This window comes from Cygnus olor, chromosome 6, assembly GCF_009769625.2.
Source record: "Cygnus olor isolate bCygOlo1 chromosome 6, bCygOlo1.pri.v2, whole genome shotgun sequence".
NCBI classification, from domain to species: Eukaryota; Metazoa; Chordata; class Aves; order Anseriformes; family Anatidae; genus Cygnus; species Cygnus olor.
The window spans coordinates 23,790,653-23,814,121 of record NC_049174.1 but is presented as its reverse complement, the minus strand read 5'-3'; the positions used below and the strand labels follow the sequence as shown (position 1 = coordinate 23,814,121).

Genomic DNA, 23,469 nt, shown 5'->3' with positions numbered 1-23,469 from the left:
CACGCCCCTCCCTTTCCACAAACCACGCCCCCCCTCCGTGATACCGCCCGTTCTAACGCACCGCGCCCGTCCCGTTAGGCCCCGCCCCCTACGGCAGGCCCCGCCCCCCGGCGGGTGGCGGGGGCGAGGCGCGGCGGTGACGCGCGGCGGCGACGCGCGGCGATGACGCGCGCGGACGATGGGGCAGGCGCTGTGCGTGTGCTCGCGCGCCACCGTCAGCCTCGGGGGCGCGCGCTACCTGCTGCTGCACCGCCTGGCGGAGGGGTGGGCACCGGGGGGGGGGGGGGGGCTGTGGGGGGGGGGGGGGGTGCTGAGCCCGCAGGGGGCTGGGGGCTCTGGGGGGGGGGGGTACCCCAAAACGGGCACCCCCCCCTCCCCTTCCCCGGGGGTTGCCCGCCCCAAATCGCGCTCGGCTCCCCGCAGGGGCTTCAGCTGCGTGGACCTGGTGGAGGGGCTGCGTGACGGGCGGCTGTACGCCCTGAAGCGCATCGTGTGCCACGACAGGGAGGACCGGCAGGCCGCCCTGCGCGAGGCGGAGATGCACGGCCTCGTGCGGCACCCCAACGTCCTGCGGCTGGAGGCCCACTGCCTGGTGGAGAAGGGCGCCAAGCACGAGGCCTGGCTGCTGCTGCCCTACGTGAAGGTGAGGGGGGGGGGGGGGCACGGCGCCCCCAGCCCCGCGCCGCATGGGGCGGCGGCGGTGGAGGCGAGCGGCTGCTTGCTTTCGGCAGGGGGGGACCCTCTGGGGCGAGGTGGAGGCGCTGCGAGAGAAAGGGGCCTTCATGCCGGAGCAGCGCGTCCTCCTCATCCTCCACGGCGTCTGCTGCGGGCTGCAGGCCATCCACAGCAAGGGCTACGCGCACAGGTAGGGGCTGCCAGCCCTGCCCATGGGGGGTGCGTGGACATCCGGGGGGCCGGAGGGCGCCCGGTGACATCTCCCCCCCTCCGCAGGGACCTCAAACCCACCAACGTGCTGCTGGATGAGGACGACCGGCCCGTGCTGATGGACCTGGGCTCCATGAACCGGGCCCGCATCGAAGTCACCAGCTCTCGGGAGGCCGTGGCCGTGCAGGTGGGTGCCCCATGGGGGGGGAGCACCCCGGGCCTCGTCCCGCTGCCCACCCCTGCCCCGAGCCCTTCATCGCTTCACTCACCCTCCCCTCTGCCTCTCTGCAGGACTGGGCCGCCCAGCGCTGCACCATCTCCTACCGAGCCCCGGAGCTCTTCACGGTGCCCAGCCAGTGCGTCATAGACGAGCGCACGGATATTTGGGTAAGGATCTGGCCCCCATCCTCCTCCCCATGCCATGTGGTGGGGGGCTGCCCTGACCCCACCGTGCTCCAGTCCCTAGGCTGTGTGCTGTACTGCATGATGTTCGGGGAGGGCCCCTACGACATGGTCTTCCAGAAGGGTGACAGCGTTGCTCTGGCGGTGCAGAATCCCATCGCCGTGCCCCCATCTTCCAGGTGAGGCACAGGGGGCTGGGCCCAGCTCCCCGTGGCAGGGCCGTGCTGACCCCTCTCCCTCTCTCCCCGCAGGTACTCAGCCGCCCTGCACCGCCTGCTCTCCTCCATGATGACGGTGAACCCCCAGGAGCGGCCCAGCATCGACGAGGTCCTGCAGCAGCTGGAGGAGCTGCAGCCTGCACCAGCCGGCCAGGTCACCACGTGCATCTGAGCTCGTCCCACCCAGCGGCGGCACAGGCCGAGCCGGGAGAAGAGCAGCTGCCCTCGGCCCTGCTTCCCTGCAGGGCTTATTTCAGAGGGGATTTCTGCACCCTGGGGAGAGCTGCTCCGTGCCGGAGGTGTGTTGGACTTGGAGCGTGGCCTTTGGGGGTGTGTGCTGGGGGTTTGTGCCCCAAACGCTGCTGCTGGGGGCTCGCACAGCCCAGGGCTGAGCCCCAGGACTGGTACACACGACCTGCTGCTAAACACAGGCGCTTACAGAGGAGCAGGGTGTCCAGCACGGCACCCCAAGGGGGCACTCCTGCCCAGGGCAGAGCCGTGGTCGGGGCCCAGCCAGGTGCTGGAGCGAGGCAGGGGGCAGGCGAGACCCGGTGCCTGCTCCACCGCCGCCCTCAGCGCCTACGTTGCCTCGTGTTTTGAGTAAAAGATGTTCTTTATTGCAGAGGTGTGGATGGTGTCCCTGTTCCTGCCGGGGCATGGGGTGAGCGGGACGTGCGTTCTGGGTTGAGCAGGCAGCCACAGCCTGCAGCCTAGCGCTGCCGGAGGGGAAGGGCACGGGAGGACAGCCCTGGTGGGTCGGCACAGCCACAGCATTAGCATTAAGCAGGGAAAATTAATCTCCGGCCCCAGCGTGCCTGATGGATGAGAGTTAACACAAATCTCCCATCTACAGCTGGGGCTGGGCACTGCTGTGCAGGCCCTCCGAGGCAGCACCAGCAGGAGAAGGGGCCTCAGCACAGTGTAGGCACAGGGCAGGGAATGGGCAGAAGGAGCAGCAGCCCAGCTTTATGTGACAAGGACAGCTTTGGGACAGCAGGGCCTGCTCTGCAAACACCCCAGGGCTACGGGCACCCGCAGCCTAGCAGCTGGGAGGGCTCACTGGGACACACAGCAGGTGCAATGCCCACAGGCGGGTCGGGGGGGGAAATAAATGATGCAGCCAAGTGGTTTCCACAGGGAGCGTTCTCCTCCTTTAATCCTCCACCACAACACGGCAGTAAAGCAGCCACAGGGATTCACACTGCGCTGGATGCCCTCGCAGGCTGCACCTGATGCACCGCAGAGCTTGGGCACGGCCCTCGCCCTGTGCTGTGGCTGCAGGGGCAGGAGCGCAGGGCTGCTCCCTTCGCTCCCAACACTCTCCTTCCAGCCCAGCCCACCTACCCCACTGGCTGCACGTGGGGAGATGTCTCAGCAGCCACAGACGTTTTGTTGCTCTGGCTGAATCTGCTCCTCTGGGCTCCAGGTACGAAGCAGGGCCATCCACAGGAGGAAGCGGTACCCACCCTGCCTGGACCAGGGAGCAGTGCGGGATGTGCGCTGTGGCCCCGGGGACACTTACCTGCGTGGGGAGTCAGCTGGAGCAGGAGAAAGAGCAGAGTGCAAGGGAGGAAGCATAGCAGCAGCAGCAGCAGCAGCAGCAGCAGCAGCACTCACCACACACCTGACCTGGCAAGAAACCAACGCAGCCGGGGGGTTACTGGGAGACACGGAGGCTCTCAAACGGTTTATTGCAAAAGGTTCCCGCAGGAGACACGGGAGAAGGAGCAAGGTCCCCTTGGGCCGCGGCGTCTCTACTCCTCGCCCTCCTCTTCGTCCTCGTAGGAGTCCAGGCCCACCTCCTCGTAATCCTTCTCCAGGGCAGCCATGTCCTCGCGCGCCTCGGAGAACTCGCCCTCCTCCATGCCCTCGCCCACGTACCAGTGCACGAAGGCGCGCTTGGCGTACATCAGGTCGAACTTGTGGTCGAGGCGAGCCCAGGCCTCGGCGATGGCCGTGGTGTTGCTCAGCATGCAGACGGCACGCTGCACCTTGGCCAGGTCCCCCCCCGGCACCACGGTGGGCGGCTGGTAGTTGATGCCCACCTTGAAGCCCGTGGGGCACCAGTCCACGAACTGGATGCTGCGCTTGGTCTTGATGGTGGCGATGGCGGCGTTGACGTCCTTGGGCACCACGTCCCCGCGGTACAGCAGGCAGCACGCCATGTACTTGCCGTGCCGAGGGTCGCACTTCACCATCTGGTTGGCCGGCTCGAAGCACGAGTTGGTGATCTCGGCCACCGACAGCTGCTCGTGGTAGGCCTTCTCTGCAGAGATGACGGGGGCGTAGGTGGCCAGGGGGAAGTGGATGCGAGGGTAGGGCACCAGGTTGGTCTGGAACTCGGTCAGGTCGACGTTCAGGGCCCCGTCAAACCTCAACGAGGCGGTGATGGAGGAGACGATCTGACTGATGAGGCGGTTGAGGTTGGTGTAGGTCGGGCGCTCGATGTCCAGGTTCCTGCGGCAGATATCATAGATGGCCTCGTTGTCCACCATGAAAGCACAGTCCGAGTGCTCCAGGGTGGTGTGGGTGGTGAGGATGGAGTTGTAGGGCTCCACCACAGCGGTGGAGACCTGTGGGGCAGGGTAGATGGAGAACTCGAGCTTGGACTTCTTGCCGTAGTCAACAGAGAGTCGCTCCATCAGCAGGGAGGTGAATCCGGAGCCGGTGCCGCCTCCGAAGCTATGAAAAACGAGGAAGCCCTGGAGGCCCGTGCACTGGTCAGCCTGCAGGGAGAGAGAGAAGCATGAGATTGCTCTGCTGCTGATCTCCCTGTCAACACCTGCCTGTCCAGAAGTCCTTCAGGACCTTCCCCATCCCTGCCACGAGCATCTACAGACCCCTCCCAGGGCACAGGGGGGCTCTGACCCCCAGCAGGACGACACAGCCCAGCCCAGGGGACACGTCCCCAGCAGCAGTTACCCACCAGTTTCCGGATCCTGTCCAGCACTTGGTCGATGATCTCCTTGCCGATGGTGTAGTGCCCGCGGGCGTAGTTGTTGGCAGCGTCCTCCTTGCCGGTGATGAGCTGCTCGGGGTGGAAGAGCTGCCGGTAGATCCCAGCCCGCACCTCATCTAGGAGAGATCGGGGAGAGCTGAGCCTGGCGCAGGCTGCTGGTAACAGCCAGGCTGGTGCGAGCCCCGTCCCTCATCCTCCTCCCAGCTCCACCTGCCCGGGGCACAGCCCAGGACCCGCATATCACTGGGGCCACCACGGGCAGCAGGTTTCTGCTCCAGACGGAGGTGGCTGCCACCTCCCTGCGCAGGAGCTCGGCTTCTCCCGCCCATGGGAGCTGCTGTGCCGGTTGGGCTGGTTTCTCTCTGCACACATGTGCAGAGCAGAGGCTACCAGCACCGCTGCCTCCAGGACATTTCAGTAACAAAGCCGGTGCGGAGCTTTGTGGCTTCTCCTGGGGTTACAGGTTGCAGGAGACCCTGCAGGCAGCGCACAGCAGCCGCTCGCTGCCCACCCGGGGCTGCCCCCCGTGTCACACACGGCCCTGCCCCAGCACTCACCGATCACGGTGGGCTCCAGGTCCACGAAGATGGCCCGCGGGACGTGCTTCCCGGCGCCGGTCTCGCAGAAGAAGGTGGTGAAGGAGTCGTCCCCCCCGCCGATGGTCTTGTCGCTGGGCATCTGCCCGTCGGGCTGGATGCCGTGCTCCAGGCAGTACAGCTCCCAGCACGTGTTGCCCATCTGGACGCCGGCCTGGCCGACGTGGACGGAGATGCACTCGCGCTGGGGAGGGGGAGGCATGGGTCAGAGCCCGGCACAGCGCCCTCCAGCCCACCCCACGGGGGGCCCTGCCTGGTGCCGGTGCCCCACGGCCACCCGCCGGGGAGCACGCTTCCTCTTGCACAAGCTACGTGCCGCCGAGCGGCCCCACTCTGCCCTCACTGCCCTCGGGTTGGGACCTGGCGTCCCTCCCGGCGGCCCGGCCATCGCTGCGTGCCGCCAGCCATGCACAAGCTGCCTCGGGCCTCCCGGGCTGCCCCGGCAGCCTCAGCCCCTTCCCCACGTCGTGGCAGCCCGACGAGCTGACGCGGGCACATTCCTGTCCCGGAGACGCAGCCAGCACGGGGGAGCCCCAAAACATTCCTGCTCCGGAGCTGGGCAGGGGGCTTTGGGACAGGGGGGCAGCACGGGGACTCCCCCGGGGTTACGCAGCCCTGTCCCTAAGCTGCAAAGCCCTGGGGTGGGCAGCGGGCAGGGGACATGCCGGTGGCTCCCTGGCACCCCTGCTCTGGCACCGTACTGGGGACGGGGACGGTGCGGCACCGCCGCGGGCGCCCCGGGGAGGGCGAAGGGCTCCAGGCCCGGGGCGCGGGGCCGGGGGGGGCCGGGGCCGAAGGGCAGCGGGGCCGGCCCGGGGCAGGGCGCTGCGGCTGCTGGCACGGCCCCGGCCCCCGCCGGGACTCTAAATATAGCCCCGGGCCCCCGGGACAGGGCGCAGGCGGTCGCCCGCTTTGGCCAGCGGCCCCTGCCCGCACCGCCGCCGCCAGAGCCCCCGCGGGACGGGACGGGACGGGACGGGACGAGCCCTCTGCTCCCAGCCCCGACGGGGACCCCCCGGTGCAGCGAGGGGGAACCGAGCCGAGCCCCCCGCCCCGGTGCCCCGGCTGTCGCCTCCCCCCGGCACCTGTCCCCGTCCGTCCGCGGCCACCGCGCACCGGGCGCCACCGGAGAGGTCGCGGCCACCCCCCCCCAAACCGGCGCCCCCCCCGCGGGGGCAGCGGGGACGGGTCCGGGGGGACACCGGGGGGACACCGGAGCGGCGGGGGGCGGCTGCCCCCAGGCAGGGCCCGGTGGGGCTGCCCAAGGTCACGGTTGGGAAGGAGGGGGCGCGTCGCGGTGGCTCCACCGTTCCCCCCACCGCTACCGGGGCGCCCCCCCCGCCGTGCCCGGTGCCCGGTGCGCACTCACCATGCTGCGGGGGGGCCCGGGCTGTCCCGGCGGCTCGGTGCGGCTGGGCTCGGTGTGGAGCTGCGGCTGCTGCAATCCCCGCCGCAGCGAACTTCTTATAGCGGGGAGGGGTCTGGTGCCGCCACGCCCCCCTCATTTGGGTACATTTGCATGCGGGGCGGGGGGAAGCTCCCCCGGGGCGGCGGGAGCCTGCCTGGGTCCCTGCGCACCGGGGGGGGACCCCAGGGTGCCGGGGCTGTGGACACCAGGAGGCAGGGCTCAGCCACGGGACAGGGTACAGCAGCCCCATAACTGCTCTGCCACCAGCCCCCCCTCACCCCAAACTCTGCTGGGAGCTAACCCCCACCCCACCCCAAGAACTCCAGGGCTGCAGCACCTGGGTCCCTAGAGCAGGAGAAAAGAGGAGAAACAAGTGAGAGATGAGGACCAGGTCTGGAGATCAGGGTGCCCCAAAACGTCCCTTGGCCATCTCAGCACTTGGGGATCCTCTGGCCAGGGGCTGCCCTTCCCCAAGGGTGGGGACAGGCAGGCAGCACCGGGCACCCGGTGAGACTGCAGAAGGGCACAGCCAGTCTGGGCTGCGGGGCTGGAAAGAGGGGTGACTGCACCCATTTGTTGATACCCAAGTGACTCCTCGTGCCTGCACACAGAGAAACCCCTCTGGGGGAGTGCATCCCCCCGGGGCCAGGGCTGGTGCTGCTGCTGGGGACGTGCGAGCCACTGCCAGCCTCACTGGCTGGGGAAAAGCAGAACCCAGCACTCCAGCCTTGTGCACTGAGCACGGCAAGGAGAGGGCTCTGTCCTTGCCGCCAGGACACGGTCTCACACAGCACTCCCTGCCCTTGGGGACAGGGGCTCTGCTACCTGGGAACGTGCCAGGAGAAGCTGCTGGGTACCCCCTGCAGTGGGGTCTAAGGCAGAGGTGCAGGCTAGCCTTCAGGAAAAAAAAAAAAAAAAAAAAAAAAAAAAAAAAAAAAAAAAAAAAAAACCACAGGAGCTGTGGTTGTGTCCTGTGTGCTCCTGGCAGCAGTCAGGTCTCTCCGAAGGTACGGGGAGAAGTTACCGATGCAGTGGGATTACTCCTGGAGGAGCAGGGTCCTTCCTCGCCCCACACTCAGACATGGCAAGGAGCTGTGGGGAGCAGTGCCCAGCACGAGGGGCAGCAGCTCCTGCCCTGGCGCAGCGGCCGGCACCGCTCAGTCTGAGCCCGGCGCTCCGGACACAGGGAACAGCGCCAGGAGCCACGGAGCTGCCCTGCGCACTGGGACATGCGCCTGGCCCCGCTCCAGGAATCGGTGCGGCCCGCTGCTGGCTCACACTTTCCTCTCCAGCGGACACGGGTGCATGCCGGGAGGAGGAGAGCAGTGGAGGACAGCCCCCGGGGGTCAGCGTAGCTGGAGCGTAAGCGTTAAGCAGGGAAAATTAATCTCCGGCCCCAGCGTGCTGGATAACGGGTAACACAAATCTCCCGTTTGCAGCTGGAGGAAGGAGACGAGGTCTGGATGTTCGGGCACCAGGCAGCACAGGGAGAGGTCTCAGCGTGGTGCCAGTGGCAGAGTCAGGCTGGGAGCAGGCACAGGCACTGCGTGACGGAGAGCCAGATCCCGTGGGTGTGAGGGAAGGGCTGGCAGCAGCACTGCCCTGTCCTGACAAAGAGGGAAGAAGGGAGCTGCTCCATCAGGATGTGCCTATGGCATCCCCAGAAGCTACCATAGGAGAGGCATAAAATGGAACCAAAAGTCATGGGGGCTCCTTTGAAACCCTCTGGCATCAGCTCCAGCACAAGAACAAGCGATGGCCAGGCTGTTCCTACTTTAATCCTTCTTTCCAGTTGAGTTCAGCCTCCTGGGGTGCCTTCCCAAATCCCTGCTCACAGAGGCCAAGAGCACACTGAGAAGACTCAAAACTATTGCAGGCTGCTCCAAGGGGAGACATTTCCCTCTTCTTCCGTGCCCTTTGAATTCAGGAACAGAGCTAGGTTTCTCTCCCATCACAGCATCAGGTTTCCTCCTGATCCCTTTGCTGGACATGGCTGGGTTTTTAACCAGAACATGCCGTGTGTCCTCTCCTCCTCCCCCAGGTATGGGGCTCTTGCCTGTGTGGGGAGAGAGCTGAAACAGGAGCAGGAGCAGAGCGCGGGGAGGAAGCATAGCAGCAGCAGCAGCAGCAGCAGCGCTCACCACACACCTGACCTGGCAAGAAACCAACGCAGCCAGGGGGTTACTGGGAGACACGGAGGCTCTCAAACGGTTTATTGCAAAAGGTTCCCGCAGGAGACACGGGAGAAGGAGCAAGGTCCCCTTGGGCCGCGGCGTCTCTACTCCTCGCCCTCCTCTTCGTCCTCGTAGGAGTCCAGGCCCACCTCCTCGTAATCCTTCTCCAGGGCAGCCATGTCCTCGCGCGCCTCGGAGAACTCGCCCTCCTCCATGCCCTCGCCCACGTACCAGTGCACGAAGGCGCGCTTGGCGTACATCAGGTCGAACTTGTGGTCGAGGCGAGCCCAGGCCTCGGCGATGGCCGTGGTGTTGCTCAGCATGCAGACGGCGCGCTGCACCTTGGCCAGGTCCCCCCCCGGCACCACGGTGGGCGGCTGGTAGTTGATGCCCACCTTGAAGCCCGTGGGGCACCAGTCCACGAACTGGATGCTGCGCTTGGTCTTGATGGTGGCGATGGCGGCGTTGACGTCCTTGGGCACCACGTCCCCGCGGTACAGCAGGCAGCACGCCATGTACTTGCCGTGCCGAGGGTCGCACTTCACCATCTGGTTGGCCGGCTCGAAGCACGAGTTGGTGATCTCGGCCACCGACAGCTGCTCGTGATATGCCCTCTCGGCCGAAACAACCGGGGCGTAGGTGGCCAGGGGGAAGTGGATGCGAGGGTAGGGCACCAGGTTGGTCTGGAACTCGGTCAGGTCGACGTTCAGGGCCCCGTCAAACCTCAACGAGGCGGTGATGGAGGAGACGACCTGGCTGATGAGGCGGTTGAGGTTGGTGTAGGTCGGGCGCTCGATGTCCAGGTTCCTGCGGCAGATATCATAGATGGCCTCGTTGTCCACCATGAAGGCACAGTCCGAGTGCTCTAAAGTACTGTGGGTGGTGAGGATGGAGTTGTAGGGCTCCACCACAGCGGTGGAAACCTGTGGGGCAGGGTAGATGGAGAACTCGAGCTTGGACTTCTTGCCATAGTCAACAGAGAGTCGCTCCATCAGCAGGGAGGTGAATCCGGAGCCGGTGCCGCCTCCGAAGCTGCGAAACACGAGGAAGCCCTGGAGGCCCGTGCACTGGTCAGCCTGCAGGGAGAGACGAGTGAGAGTCTTCCACGCACTGACTTTGCTGGAGGGAGGTTTCTGAGTTTCACTTGGGCTAATGCAGACCCCTCCCAGGGCACAGCAGGGCTCGCTGCACGCTCCCACCTCCACCACAGTGATGGACCCCAGCCCAGGGGACACGTCCCCAGCAGCAGTTACCCACCAGCTTCCGGATCCTGTCCAGCACTTGGTCGATGATCTCCTTGCCGATGGTGTAGTGCCCGCGGGCGTAGTTGTTGGCAGCGTCCTCCTTGCCGGTGATCATCTGCTCGGGGTGGAAGAGCTGCCGGTAGACTCCTCCCCGAACCTCATCTAGGAGAGGTTAGCGCAATATCAGAGGCCGTGGGGAAAGGTGGCAGGAGACACGCTGGGTTACTCCTAGCACTAGTGACCACCCTCACTGCCCACCTGCGGTGTGCAGACAGGAACAGGAGAGCAGTCAGTGGCTGCCCCCCATGCCGCGCACGGCCCTGCCCCAGCACTCACCGATCACGGTGGGCTCCAGGTCCACGAAGATGGCCCGCGGGACGTGCTTCCCGGCGCCGGTCTCGCAGAAGAAGGTGGTGAAGGAGTCGTCCCCCCCGCCGATGGTCTTGTCGCTGGGCATCTGCCCGTCGGGCTGGATGCCGTGCTCCAGGCAGTACAGCTCCCAGCACGTGTTGCCCATCTGGACGCCGGCCTGGCCGACGTGGACGGAGATGCACTCGCGCTGGGGAGGGGGAGGCATGGGACAGAGGTGAGCAGGGACCACGAATGGAGCTGCTGCAGGTGTTGGGGTGCCCGCAGGAGCCCTGTGCTCCGCACAGGGTAGCCTCGCGAGCTTGTTCATATCACACTGCCCTACAGCATGGTGCCTTCATCCCAGCCCGCTGACCTGACCAAAACCCCATGCTCTGTCTCCCATCGCTGCACTGCCCACCTGGGGGGGATGGAGACCCATCTGCTGGAGCCGGGGACACCAGGCCAGCACGTTCCCTGCTCTGCCCCAGCCAAAAGCCCTGGAAGCACCCAGGGAGCACCTTCTCCTTTGCATGAGCGCTCATGCAGCTGAGGCTGGGGTCCCGCAGCAGCTGGCATGCCCCTGGCCATCTGCTGCACCTACAGCGGGGCTGCGGGCTGAGGTGGCACAGCACCGCCCGGACCCCAGAGCTGGGGGGTGGCGGCGTTGGGAATGGAAGCCCAGCACGGGGGGGATTTGCAGCAGTGAATGGTTGCCATGCTCGGAGGCTCCGCTTCCCTAAATTAGCTCCGGAGTGGGAGGCGTTAGCTCAGTTTGCAGCTGAGCTGAAGGGCTGATGCAGGAGGGTCCCCTACAGCGCAGTGCCTCGGGGAAAGCGCGGCCGAGGTCAGTCCTGCAGCCTCCTTCCCTCCTTCCCTCCAGGTGAGGCACCGCAGAAGCTGCAGCCCTCTCGACGAGCACCAAAACGCTCGGTGCCTCGGTCCTGTTGTTGCCAAGGGTTGGATGCGTCATCAGGCACAGCCGAGGCAGAGGAGCATCCAAACCAGACCGGATTTCCAGAGCAGCCAGTGCCCCGCTGTGAGTCAGCTGGCAGGAAGGCGCTGGAGCCATTTTGTGCGCAGGGGTACGGCAGCGACGGCCGCCCGGGGAGGCTGTGCGGGTCACGGCACGCACGCCCTGGCTCTGTGCATCTGGGGAGCTTTCTGAGCTGCTCTCCTGAGGCTGCAGTGACAGGGATAAGCCTTGGTACCCTTCGTGAGGACCAGAAGTCCATCTCTCCTTCCTTCCCAAAGCTGAGGAACGAGGAGTTCCCCTGTCCCCCCCCCAGCAGGTCCATAGAGGTTTGGTATCACAACGAGCCAACGGGGAGGAATCTCCAGGACCCCCAGCAGAAGCGTGCAGCCAACACTGCTGTAAGCACCCTGGGATGGCCAGAAGAAAGACACGGGACAGGGCTCCTTGCTCTGCCTTCCCTCCCCGACAGGCCTGGGGCAGCAGGCAGGGCGCCGGGGCACCCTGATGCTCTCCAGAGCCGGAGCTGGCAGCACAGCAGCAGGGCAGGGGGTGAAGCCGGGGCTGGATCCCAGAGCTCGGCTGCGGGGTTGCAGTCCGAGAGCCCGGCAGACCGGGCACAAAACCCGCACGCCGTGGGGCCAGGGGCTGTCAGAGGATGGAGAAGGAGGCGCGGTGACGGGTTCGGCCAAAACGCAGGTCTCCCCGCACCTTGCCCAGGAGCCGTCAGACGCCAGCAGCTCACACGGCTGCAGGGGGTGCTCGGAGGAGCCGCCGAGCGCCTGGGTGCGAGCAGAAGCTGGGGAAAGGCTGAAACCCGGCAGGGGCAGGGGGGCACGCCGGGTGCGGGACCCCTCCGGCCACTACCCGGACACCCCGGGGGGGGCCCTGCCCGGGCTTCCCGGCACCTCGGGGCGCCCCAGCACTCACCATGCTGCCGCTCCGCTCCGCACCGCTCCGCACCGCTCCGCACCGCCTCTCCCGGGGCTGCCGCAGCTCCGCACGCCCGGCCCGGCCGCGCCGCCGCCTTATACCGGGGGCGGCACCCTGGGCTCGGGGCGGGCGGCCCCGCCCGCAGCCTTTGCATAAATTGGCGTGCATCGCCGATATTTCGCAGGAGTTTGCATAGGTGAGGCTGGGCACGGTGGCAGGGCCACCGAGGGGCAGCATCCCCAGCTCCCCGCCTGGCAGGGGGCACAGGAGGGCTGCGAGGCTGCTCGTGCACCCATCCGGGCTGGTCCTGGCAGGGGGGCTTCCAGTAACCTCAAGGGGGGTTATTCACTGGGACTTTTCATTGCTGTGATTCAGTGACGTCTGCTCCATCCTACCCCCTGCCAAATATTTGCAGCATCCACCGCGATGCAGAGCCAGCCTTGCCTCTGGCTTAATGAGTTTTCACTGAAAGGTGCTGTCATCTCTCAGCTCGCGCTGAAAGCTGAAAGCTGGACGTAAATCACCCGCTCACAGGGGTCCTTCTTTGTGCCTGAGTCACCTGGAAAGTGTCACCTTCGCTGATGAAGGCGTGCCAAGTGGCAGAAGGCAGCGGTACGGCTGTGCCTGAGCAACACATCCTGAGCCCTGCCGAAATGGCTGAGCCAAATGATCAAGGTGGGCTTCATCAAGCCAGCAGAAAAAGATGTTTTTCCACAGATACCCCTGGTTGTGAGCACTGCCAGAGCTCAGCAGGGCACTGTGGCGACTGTATGGCTCTGGAAACGCCCAAATCTCCTGTGCTATAAATGTCCTTTGAGTGACCTCAGAGATCAGCAGATAACATGGGGCTTGCTGATGCACACAGTCCAGGGGCGTGAGGCAGTAACGAGGCATCAGCGTTTGAGCCCTGTAAGTTAATTGATGTGAAGGGGAGCGGTGGGATCATCTTTCCCCATGAAAACCTTTGCCAAGGCGCTCGCTGAAATACGTCCTAGATGGCAAGGCGTCGGTGCTGACTGGGTGTCTCCTGGCACCGTCCTGACTTTTGCCAATTAAATCTGGGGCGTTTATAGCGTGAGTCCTTTGCAGCACAGGTTGGAACACACGCAGCAGAGCTAGGCAGCGAGCGGCCTTTCAGACGAGCAACAAGACTTGGGCAGTTCACCCAGCTTCGGAAGATTTGTTTGATAATCCCGTGGCACCTCGGGGTGTTAAACGATGTGATATGTCTCCGAGAGGTGCCGGGATCTGCTTATATACCATTCTGGTAGGGAGCTGGGGGTGAGACAACACTGACTGATCATTGCTGTGAATGCATGCTCGTGGTGAAAAAATATCATTCAGATGCTGTTATGTTAGGAGCAGGCTGGCGGTGAGTGACAAGGGAGCCATGAGTGATTCTGAGCCATGCACGGCCACGCACTTCCCATCTGAAAACACCGAACAGATGTCTGAGCCTTTCGGAAATGCTGCAGAGCAGCTGGCTAAAGCTGGGCAGCAGCGATCAGCCGGATCGTCAAGGCTGTGGAAAGTCACTGAACTGACATCGTATAAACTGACGTCGTATTTGACTGGGAAACAAACAGAAAGTGTAATGACAAGCCCAACAAAACGCTAACGCGTGTATTCATCCCAAGGATATATTTGCAAGGAGCAAGATCCAGCAATGGAAATTTTTTTCTTTCATCAGTGAGTCAGAATTCAACAAGCTCTTGATGGAAGAATGAGAAAAACAGGTTGGAGGTAGTGCAGGTGGCAGAGCCCCTGCTTGCTGCTGCCTGCAGAGCCCGGACACTGCTACGCGAGGAGGAGGAGGAGGAGGAGGAGGAGGAGGAGGAGGAGGGCGAGGCGGCAGCACTGGAGGAGGAGGAGGAGGAGGAGGAGGAGGAGGAGGAGGAGGAGGCAGCATAACATTTTGCAGGTCTGCAGTGCCTCCAACAAGGGCAGACCCTGCCAGGGACTTGCCACTCACAAGTGCCTCACAGCCCTTGCAACAGACCCCCGTTGTTTATGGCACTAAATGTAGAGAGTGAATGTATTTCTTAGTTCCTGATTTACGCTAAAAAGCCCTTTGTTGCAAGTTATTATGAAAGGTTGTCTCTTGGTGTGAAAACGCACTTCACACCAGAGGAGAAGTGCTGCTGCTAGTAGAGGAACTGCTGCCAGCAGAGCTTGCTGTCCCCAAAACAAAACCTCTTCCAGAAATCTGTTAGCTGGTCCAACTGGGCCAAGCTGAGACTCAACAAAGGCCTTAAAGTGTATTTAAGGCAGATGCAGACAGGAAGGGATTAGTTTTCTATGTGCTCAGGTGAGAAGATACATGTTTGAGACTTGCTGGCTGTAAGGGTGTTGAAGCGCGATTGTCCCTGGTCCAAGGAGTCTTCCTTTGTGGATGTCTTTGATAACCAAGTCTGGCTTCTGCTCCAGAAGAGCGGATGGGATGCAGAGCACCGAACTGATCCGGCAGGAGCTCTCTCTGCTGGAGCTGAGCTAGAGCAGCGTAATTGCTGGTTCAGATAAAATGAAGTCAGTTGTGAAATGCCTGCTGCATGGCCCGGAGCGTGCGCGGCATTACAGGAACAATAAAGCTAATTCCAGATCTCGCCGCAGTCCTAAGCCCTGAATCACCGGGCGGTAGCGAGGGCAGGGAGGCGCTCCCAGGGCCGCAGCCTCTCACCCGTGCTCGTCCCCAGCCTGCAAGGCTACGAGGGCCGGGCGGACGAGTCGGGACTGGCCGTCCCTGGGGTGCACCAGCCCTGCGTGAGCAGCCTCCCTCGCTCAGAGGCTGGCTGCGTGTCACCGCCTTGCCTCACGTCCTGGGAAAAGCAGCTACACACCCACGGGAGTGAAACAAAACCTCGGCTGGCTAATTGCGGTGACTTCACGGTGGGGCTCTGAGCATGCCTGGTGTAAACCAGCTGCCCCCAGGCAGGTGATGGAGGGGCTGAGCCCACCGAGGTGCCCCATGCTCCTGAGTACGGGCAGCAAGGAGGAGCCAGCGCTGCTTTCCCCTGCTCTCTTGCCACTGGGAATAGACAACGAATCCTGCACGGCCAGGTGATGCTAGAGCTCCTGGAGGGGCTCATTGAAAGGGGTTTGGACAGATGTGTGTAAGGGGTTTTGCACGTGGTCCCTTCTACGTTGTGTGCAATGCAAGCAGCTTGTCAGCCAGAGGGCAGGGTACGAAAGCAGCCTGGAGTCCCGGGGATTGCTGCGGAGTCGTTAAAAGCGGAAAGAGGGTGCTGGCGGCTGGCCAGACACCAGAGGATTTCAGAGAGAAACAGTTAACGAGATAAAAGATGCATTTAATAACCGGGGCAGGCAATGGCTCCCGGGGCGCTCCCCTATCCAGCACGGCTCCAGCCCGGGGTGTCCGACTGGGTCCGTGTGGAGCCAGGAGCTGGACCCCGTGAGCCTTGTGAGTCTCTCCCAACTCGGGATATGCTGACACCACTTCACCAAGCTGTGTTATCCCCCATTTTCTCAGCAGCCATCTCCTGTCACTGTGGGCCATGAACACCCCCTGGGGCTCCCCACTACGAAGGCCCCAGCAGTACACGTCCTGGCTGACAAGCACAGATTTGCTATTGATACATCCAGTGCGTCCTTAGCAGTGCAGGATAATAAATGGGCTGGCTTGGCTTGCCCAGGTAAATCCTCTGCTAAAACACAGAAAGCGGCTCTGGAAGGCGAGGACGTGCCACTGCCTCCAGCAAGCTGTTGCGCTGCTCTGCCACCTGCACCATCTGAAAGTATCTCCTTGAGGAACCTCTCTCACTGCAATATTATCCTTTGCTTCTTCCGTGGGACTGGAAAACGGATTATTGTAGTCCTCTTTGCAGCAATGTTGGGATTTATTTGAACTCTGTTACCATTATCTCCTGCCAGCTTCCAAGTAAGGGTGTTGTGCCAGCAGTGCCGATCTGCATCAGCCAGACGTGTAATCATGCTGGAGAGAGACAACACATTCGCATCGCAATACCTGCCCTCCCCGAGACAAGACTGGTCAGTATTAAACGCATTTCTTCAGTCTTTGATTCTTTGCTGACACAATCCAAATTCTCTCTTTTTTTTTTTTTTCCCCCAGCTTTATCAGTAATCTAGAGTTTTCTGGTTTGACTGACTTATTTTCTTAACTCTTGGAGTGATTTCTGTCCTTCAGAATTACCCTACTTTTCCTAACTCTGTTCAAAATTACTACTAACAGCTCTACAAGACCCTCAGTCAGGTCCACCAATAATCCCAGTGTGGCCCTGATGAATTGAAAACATTAATTTTAGCAGGTGATGCTTTACTTGCTGTTTTTTGATGGGTGGTATCAGAACTACAGCCTTCTCCATCGCACCCACAGCATTGCACTGATATTTAGGCACCAATGGCTATGGAAAACAGCAGAATGCTGAAAATCCCCCTGGCCCTTTAGGGATTTGAAGGGTGGTGGGGTCTTGGGGCCTGGGAGCGTGTAGGCACGAGCATGTTGGTGTGCACATGAAATCAGCTGCGGTGCTGCCTGGGCACATGTGTGCGCTCATGGCAGATAACCTACTTAATCACGCGCTCCTGCCACCTCCGCCAGCCGCAGACTTTGCTGATTTAAAATCTGCAAACACCTCAGTTTTGCCTGGGCTTGGCTCGGGCAGCAGCCCTGGCGTCAGCGCTCACGAGCAGTCCCGCGGGGTGGTGCCTCGCGCGCGCAGCCTGGGTCTGTCGGGTTGCTGAAGCCAGCCCAAAGCAGAGCCCTGCTTGAACAAAAGTCACCTTGCCGCGGCTGTTTCTTGCTTCTCCATCCTTCTGCACCTGCTTCTGCTGAAAGCACCAGGATGACTTTTCCCCCCTAGGTCTGGGCAGGCTGCCGGGGAGAGCAGGGCATCAGGAAGCACAGGCACAGCTGGCCAAGGGTGCTGCCATCAGGATGGGTGGCACTGCCTCCTGAGATGGCTTTTCTCCTCTCCGGGAGCCCACCGGCCTGCTGTGGCTGTGCTTCCCGGTGCGTTACATGGGGAGCTCCCACGGGGAGCTGGGAAAGGGAGGGGAGATGGATGAATGTGACGTGGGACCCTGGGCATGCAGCTCCCTGCACAGTTCAAAACCCAGCACTACGAATGCTGTTTTGTAGCCTGCAATAATATCGTTCTGTAGCACGTAACCGCCAGTTTTGAGGAGGCTGTGGAAAGGGTTGCGTTCTGAGGAAATCAAAAGCTGAAACGTTGTGCAGTGCTGAAAAAAAAAAAAAAAAAAAACAACAAAAAACCACGTCTCTTACCGCGTGGCTTGCACAATTATTATAGCAAAGTTTCTGATGCAATTCAGCTGACTTCCTGAGATAAGGGGCGACCGGGACTAAACAAAAACGTTCCGTTGGGGTCGGGCCTCACTCGCCCCGCAGCTCTCCCCCCGGGAAGCCCGGGGCGCTCTCCCTCCCCTCTCCTTTTCGCGAGGGCAGGCAGGGTGCTGCGGCCGCAGCGGGGCGCTCAGCGGCGGCCGGATCGCGGTGGCACCCCGGGCTCCCATCCTGCGGCTCCCCCTGGTGCCCGGGCCAGCCCGGTGCCGGCGCTGAGTCACCCCAGCTGTCCCCGCCGCTGTCCCCGCCGCTGTCACCTCCTGGCGGTGCCGGCAGGGGCTGTGCCGGGCGGTGGCTCGGCACCACGGGCCGCGGGGGTACCACGGCAGGCGTGCGCCCCGGCGGGGCGGCCGCGACCCCGCTGCGGGACACGGCTGGGACAGCAGCACCGAGGAGCCCCGTCCCCCGTCCCCCGTCCTCCGGTCCTCCGTCCTCCCGTACAGCGGGGAGAGCCGGGGCCGGGGCCGCGTCCGGTGCCGCCCCGGGGGGACGGGGACATGGGGACGCGGGGACGCGGGGACGCGGGGACGGTCCGACGTAACGCCCCTGCCCCCCTCCCGCACCAACTCTCCCCTATGACCTCACCGACGTGAAGGGCGGCCCCATGACGTCACGAGGCGGCGGCACTTCGGTTGGCTGCGGCCGGTGCTCGTCAAGCAGCAGGAGCCGCCTCCAGCCCCCGCTGCGGCCCGGGCCGGGGGACGCGGGGCGCGGGCGGCCCGGTACGGGCGGGGAGGGCTCGGCTGCGGCAGCGAGGTGGGCACGGGGCCGGGGGGACCGGGGCGCGGCAGGGGGACGGGGGGACGGGGGCGCACGGGGGGACGGGGGCGCACGGGGGGACCGGGGCGCACGGGAAGCGGGGACGCGCTTGGAACAGGGGCGCACGGGGAGCGGGGCGCACGGCGGGCACCGGGGCGCACGGCGGGGAGCGGGGACGCACGGGTGCGGGCCCTTCCCGTGCAGCCGGTGGCCGGCGGTCCTTCCCCTGCCGGTGGCCTGGATCCGCTGGCCGCAGCCCGGGGCCGCCCGCCGGTGGCGGGGGGAGAGACGGAAACTTCCAGCAGCTGCGCAGCGCCCGTCGCACCGGGCCGGGCCGCTCCCCCCGCGGCTGGCGGGCAGCGGGCAGCGGGCGGGGCGCCGTGTTTACAGCCCGGCCGGGGGCGGGCCCCGTCCCGGTGCCGGTGCCGGTGCCGGTACCAGCGCCGGGCAGGGCGAGACGGAGCCGCCGGCCCCGGCTGCGGCTGTGCCGGGGCGGGGGGGCACCGGCTGCTGCCGTGCCGATCGTGCCGCCCTGCTGAGCCCCTGATCCGCTAAGGCCTAATAGCCACTAAGCGCCTTATGGCGGGGGGGGGGGGACCGAGGGCAGCCTCCATGCCCCCCCCCGTCGGGGTGCCGTGCCCCGGCATCCCTTGCCTGGGTGAGCTGCGGGGGGGGGGGGGGGGCACCCGGTGCGGGGCGGGAGGATTTGGGGAGGGCGCAGCCGGGGACGGAGGTGACGCAGCTGCTGGGAGGGGGGCAGAGAGCGGCGCGCCCCCGGAGCCGATAAGGATGCCGCGCATGGTTCGGGGGGTGACAGGTTCGGAGGCAGCCAGGGCGGTGGGGAGGGTCCGTGTGGGACCTGGGGAGGGTGGGACAGCCCGTGCGTGCTCCCGCAGCGCTCTCATTGCTCTGCGCTGCCTGACCCTGCCGTTCCTCCCCAGCGTCCCCGCGGGACGGCCGCGCGTCATGGTGGACTACTACGAGGCGCTGGGCGTGAGCCGCAATGCCACCGCCGACGACATCAAGAAGGCGTAAGCCTGTGCCAGGCGTGCGCTCGCGCCCTGGCGCGACCCCCGGCCTTTGTTTCCGTCCGTCTAACGGCGCGGGTTGGCGCTGGCTGTCTGTGCAGAGGCCGGGGCAGTGCTGCACAAAGGCTGCCCTTGTTGGGGCTTGGTGCCCTTGTCCCTGGTGTCAGCGCAGGGCTCAGGATGGGCACAGAGGTCCTGCTGGTGTTCACGAGGGTCTCCTTGTCCCCTCCGAAGGACACGGGGGTGGCGGAGGACGGCTGGCAGAGCCAGCTTGGGAAGACCCCTCCTTGCCAAGAGCTGTGCAGCGACCCAGAGCCCTGACCCAGCTAAAAGGAGGAGAGGGAGAAAAGTTGATGAGAAGCCGTGCGGCTGGGTGCTGGGAGAGCTCGCAGAGCCCAGCCGTGCCCCCGGCACAGCCGTGGCTGCGTGCCCAGGCATCCTGCAGCGAGCAGAGCCCAGCACAGCTCCAGGGACCCATTAGCCCCCGGGAGGGGACAGGGTGTGGGGACCGATGCCCGAGCTGGCGTGCGCCATCGACCCGCTCGTCCTGCCCAGCCAGCGGAGGGGAGCGGGATGCCTGGGGCCATCTGAGGGGGTGGGAATAGAAAACGGCTGTGGGAGGGTTTGTGGCTGCTACGGGTGACATTGCAGGGAGGGCAGGAGCAGCGAGTCCACCTCTGTATGCACAGGGCCTGGGACCAAAGCTGGGGTGAAGCGTTGAAGGGAGAGGCTGTGAATCAGAAGGGCACCAGGGGCTGGTTTAAACCTCAGGAGCTGCGAGCGCTCAGAGGGGCTTGGCTGGCCCAGAGGCCGTGGTGTGCCCACCGCTGACTGTCCTCTGCGCAGGTACAGGAAGGCAGCGCTGAAATGGCACCCGGATAAAAACCCAGACAACAAGGAATACGCTGAGCAGAAGTTCAAAGAAATCGCGGAGGCCTACGAAGTGCTGTCAGACAGTAAGAGGCCACGATGCTGTGCCGCGTGTCCCCCCCCTGCCCTTGGGGCTGCTAACCCTGACACCCCGTGTGTCCTGCTGGGCTCACCCGGCTGGCACCCCTGGGCTGCGTGAAAGCCCCCGTCCCCAGGAGGTAGCAGGTCTCTCCTGCAGCCTGTGGGGCTGGGCTGCCTCCTCACAAAAAGGCTCTCGTGAGTGATGGTGCCCAGGGGGAGGTCTCCCCGCTGGGGCTGGCGCAGCCTTGACCGGTGTTGGGGGCTCAGGGGGAGCAGCGGGGGCTTGTGCCACCCCCCTTCCCTCGCTCCCCGCTGCTCTGCACCCGCCTTGGCTGTGGGAACATCACCGCTTCGTGCTCGTGCTGCTGCTTTTGGGCCCGGGCCTGGCTCCCAGCTCCCCCCCAGCCTCCCTCTCTTCTTCTTCCAGAGCAGAAGCGCGATATCTATGACCGCTATGGCAAAGAGGGCCTCATGGGGGCAGGTGAGTGGGGGCAAATGAGGGCTACAGAGGGCTACTGCACCCCCTGGAGCTCCCGCCCTCTTGGGGGTCCCCACCCCGGGCTCCACTTAACCCTCTGCCTCTTCTCTCCAGCAGGACCAGGGGGCTCCAGGGCCGACGCCGGGGCCCCCGAGTTCACCTTCACCTTCCGCAGCGCGCACGACGTTTTCCGGGAGTTTTTCGGCGGGCGAGACCCCTTCGCTGACTTCTTTGGTGCGTGTGGGGTGGGAGGGGAACAGGGGCCGGGGCTGGGGTCCTGGGGCAGCCGCGGAGCTCGGGGACGGTTGGATGCTGCGGGGTCTGGGGGCTGCTGCTGAAGGGGGGCTCCCTGCCTTGCAGACGAGATGCTGCCCTTCTCCGAGCTGCGAGGAGCTGGCCACCGGCACCACGGAGGGGGCCACTTCTTCTCCCCGTTCCCTGGCTCCTCAGGTAGGGGTATCACCAGCCCCCGGTGCTGCTCACGCCTGGGCAGCGCCCGGTTTGTCCCCGTGTGCCCCGAGCCCCCCGGGCACTGATGCTGTGGCTCCCTCCTGCAGACTTCTTCGCCTCGTCCTTCAGCTCCGGTGCCGACGCGGGGCTGGGTTTCCGCTCCGTCTCCACCTCCACCACCTTCGTCAACGGCCGGCGCATCACCACCAAGCGGTGAGGGCCCCGGCCGTGCCGGGTGCTGCTCGCACCCTGCTGCTTGCTGCCGGGGTGCTCGGGCCGCCGGCTGACTGTCTGTCTGTCTGTCTGTCTGTGCCTGCAGGATCATCGAGAACGGGCGGGAGCGCGTGGAAGTGGAGGAGGACGGGCAGCTGAAGTCGATCCACATTGACGGTGAGAGGCTGCTTCGGGGCTGGCCGTGCCACCTGCCCGCGCCCCTTTTTGGGGACCCCCTCCTCCCTTAGCGGGGCTGTGGGGTGCTGCGTGAGAGCTTGGATTTGGGCAGGTTTGGGATTTTTGAGCAGGCGTGGACCCAACCGGGCTCTGCGCTGGGGTGCACGGAGCAGGGGGGGGACCGGGATTGGGGGAGGTTGGGACCCGGTGCCAGTAATCCCCCTCCCGTCCCACAGGTGTCCCAGACGACATGGCGCTGGGGCTGGAGCTGAGCCGGCGGGAGCAGCAAGCCTTCCCCAGCCCGCGCCCCCCCTCGCCCCCGCCGCCCGCCCCGCACCGGCCCCAGAGCTCCTCGCCCGTCTGCCTCTACACGGACAGCGAGGACGAGGACGAGGACTTGCAGCTGGCCATGGCCTACAGCCTGTCCGAGATGGAGGCCGCGGGGCACCACCGAGCAGGTGGGCACGGCCCCAGTGCCCCCCCAGCCCCGGGGGGCAGCCCCGGCCCCCCTGCCGCCGGCACGGCCCGCAGGAACCGGGGGGGGGCCGAGCGGGAGCCCCCCAGGGCTGGCAGCCCCTTGGCACCGGGGCACGAGCCTGCCCCCAAAGCGAAGCAGTGGCACTGCCACCTGCTGTGAGCGTGGGGCCGGGGGCTGTGCCCCCCCGCCACGAGCAGGGCCCTCCGTAGGGCATGGAGGGGAGAAGGGGTGCCGGGGTTCAGCGCGGCCCCGTTACAGCGGGGCTGCCCGCGGCTCGGCTCCTGCCTCCCCCGGCAAGGGACGGGGTCTGTGCCCTGCCTCCTTGCTCCTTCCTGGGTGGGGAGGCGGCTGGGGGGGGCCTGGAGCTGGGGGGGCTGCCAGGGTTAGCCTGGCTGCTGGGCGAGGGGCCCTCGGTGGGGTCTCGGTAGGACGGGCAGCTCCGTGCCCCTGGGGACCAGGGCAGGTGGGTGCCTCTCCCTGCCTGCCCTGCAGCCGGGCAGGGGCTGTGACAGTGCCCCCCTGCTGCCGCCCCCCCGCCTGGCCTGGGTGGGCCTGGGGAGGGGGCTTCGGGGGTCTCCCTCCTCGCAAGGAAGGGTGTGTGCGTGCGTGGACTCTGCTTGGTGCCGTGTGTCTGGCTGGACGCCACTGCTCCTGCCTTTACCTCCTCCTCCGTCCCTCCTGCTGCAGCCCCTGCCTGCCCCCCCGCTGCCTCCCCACCACGTACCCCCCCTTCTCCCACCCCTCACACACCCCACAGGGCACTGGCAACCCCCTGCCTTGGCCGGGGGGGGGCACCCCAAAGCTGTGACCCCCCCGGCCGTGCTCCCACCGGGAGGTGGGTGCCAGCTCGGCTGTACTGTGCCTTGGCTCTTCTCCTCCTCCTCCTCCTCAGACCTTCCTCCTTCCTTCCCCATGTCCCACGCGCTCCCAGCACTGGGTTTCACCGGTCGTGTTGTGTCCCCCCCCCTCCGCTTGTCTCCCCAGGTGTGTTCTGAGGCTGCTGCGCCCGGGGGACCGCGCACGCCCGCTCGCCCACGGAGGCTCTCCGAGCCAGGACTCCGCTTTGTCCCTGCACGGCCACCCCCTGCCACCCCCTTCCCCAGCACCCCCTGCCTCCGTGGGGTTGGGGGGGGGACGGGCCCTATGGCCAAGCAATACCTGGGGGGTTTTGGGGGAGGGGGAACCTCAAGCGTGCCCTGGGGAGGCAGCAGAAGGGGGTGATGGGGGGGCTGGAGCAGGGGGTGCTGTAGCTTAGCCCCAGCTGGCTGCTGTTGGGGTGCACCCGAGGAGGTGGGGGGGATATGGGGGGGACGGGGGGGCAGGCAGTGAAGGGCAGCAAGGCAGCAGTACCAGGCTGTGCCCCCGTAGCCCCCCCAGACCCCGTCTGCCCACAGCAGTCAATAAACCCGTTTGCAGGAGCTGCCGCATGTGGGGTGTCTCTGGCGTGGGGGCAG

General features: G+C 65.2%; 4 protein-coding genes across 7 annotated transcripts; 2 read left to right on the top strand and 2 right to left on the bottom strand.

Annotated features, from left to right (window-relative positions):
- The first annotated feature begins 90 nt into the window (after window positions 1–90).
- Window positions 91–2,127, top strand: STK16 (serine/threonine kinase 16). 2 transcript variants are annotated; one of them, XM_040562334.1, is made up of 7 exons: window positions 112–264; window positions 424–643; window positions 732–865; window positions 952–1,072; window positions 1,177–1,272; window positions 1,345–1,466; window positions 1,539–2,127. In XM_040562334.1, exons 1-7 carry the CDS (start codon window positions 179–181, stop codon window positions 1,675–1,677), a joined length of 918 nt encoding a protein of 305 aa, XP_040418268.1. In that variant the 5' UTR covers window positions 112–178; the 3' UTR covers window positions 1,678–2,127. The 2 variants fall into 2 exon arrangements, with proteins under 2 accessions (XP_040418267.1, XP_040418268.1); XM_040562333.1 differs by lacking the exon at window positions 1,345–1,466 and having other exon boundaries at window positions 91–192.
- Window positions 2,128–3,179: 1,052 nt separating this feature from the next.
- On the bottom strand, window positions 3,180–8,526 carry LOC121072609 (tubulin alpha-5 chain). Its single transcript, XM_040562332.1, has 4 exons — window positions 6,430–8,526; window positions 5,022–5,244; window positions 4,432–4,580; window positions 3,180–4,231 (listed from the first exon to the last, which is right to left on the bottom strand). Exons 1-4 carry the CDS (start codon window positions 6,430–6,432, stop codon window positions 3,260–3,262), a joined length of 1,347 nt encoding a protein of 448 aa, XP_040418266.1. The 5' UTR covers window positions 6,433–8,526; the 3' UTR covers window positions 3,180–3,259.
- A 140-nt stretch (window positions 8,527–8,666) lies between these two features.
- LOC121072608 (tubulin alpha-5 chain-like) lies at window positions 8,667–12,323 on the bottom strand. The gene is made up of 4 exons (XM_040562330.1): window positions 12,138–12,323; window positions 10,223–10,445; window positions 9,900–10,048; window positions 8,667–9,718 (listed from the first exon to the last, which is right to left on the bottom strand). The coding sequence occupies exons 1-4, from the start codon at window positions 12,306–12,308 to the stop codon at window positions 8,747–8,749; spliced, it is 1,515 nt and encodes a 504-aa protein (XP_040418264.1). The 5' UTR covers window positions 12,309–12,323; the 3' UTR covers window positions 8,667–8,746.
- A 5,774-nt stretch (window positions 12,324–18,097) lies between these two features.
- DNAJB2 (DnaJ heat shock protein family (Hsp40) member B2) lies at window positions 18,098–23,433 on the top strand. 3 transcript variants are annotated; one of them, XM_040562322.1, is made up of 10 exons: window positions 18,098–18,237; window positions 19,182–19,271; window positions 20,115–20,224; window positions 20,647–20,700; window positions 20,815–20,931; window positions 21,058–21,147; window positions 21,255–21,360; window positions 21,467–21,537; window positions 21,774–21,995; window positions 23,000–23,433. In XM_040562322.1, the coding sequence occupies exons 2-10, from the start codon at window positions 19,207–19,209 to the stop codon at window positions 23,008–23,010; spliced, it is 846 nt and encodes a 281-aa protein (XP_040418256.1). In that variant the 5' UTR covers window positions 18,098–18,237; window positions 19,182–19,206; the 3' UTR covers window positions 23,011–23,433. The 3 variants fall into 3 exon arrangements, with proteins under 3 accessions (XP_040418256.1, XP_040418255.1, XP_040418257.1); XM_040562321.1 differs by having other exon boundaries at window positions 20,812–20,931; XM_040562323.1 differs by having other exon boundaries at window positions 18,170–18,203; window positions 20,812–20,931.
- The last annotated feature ends 36 nt before the right edge of the window (window positions 23,434–23,469 follow it).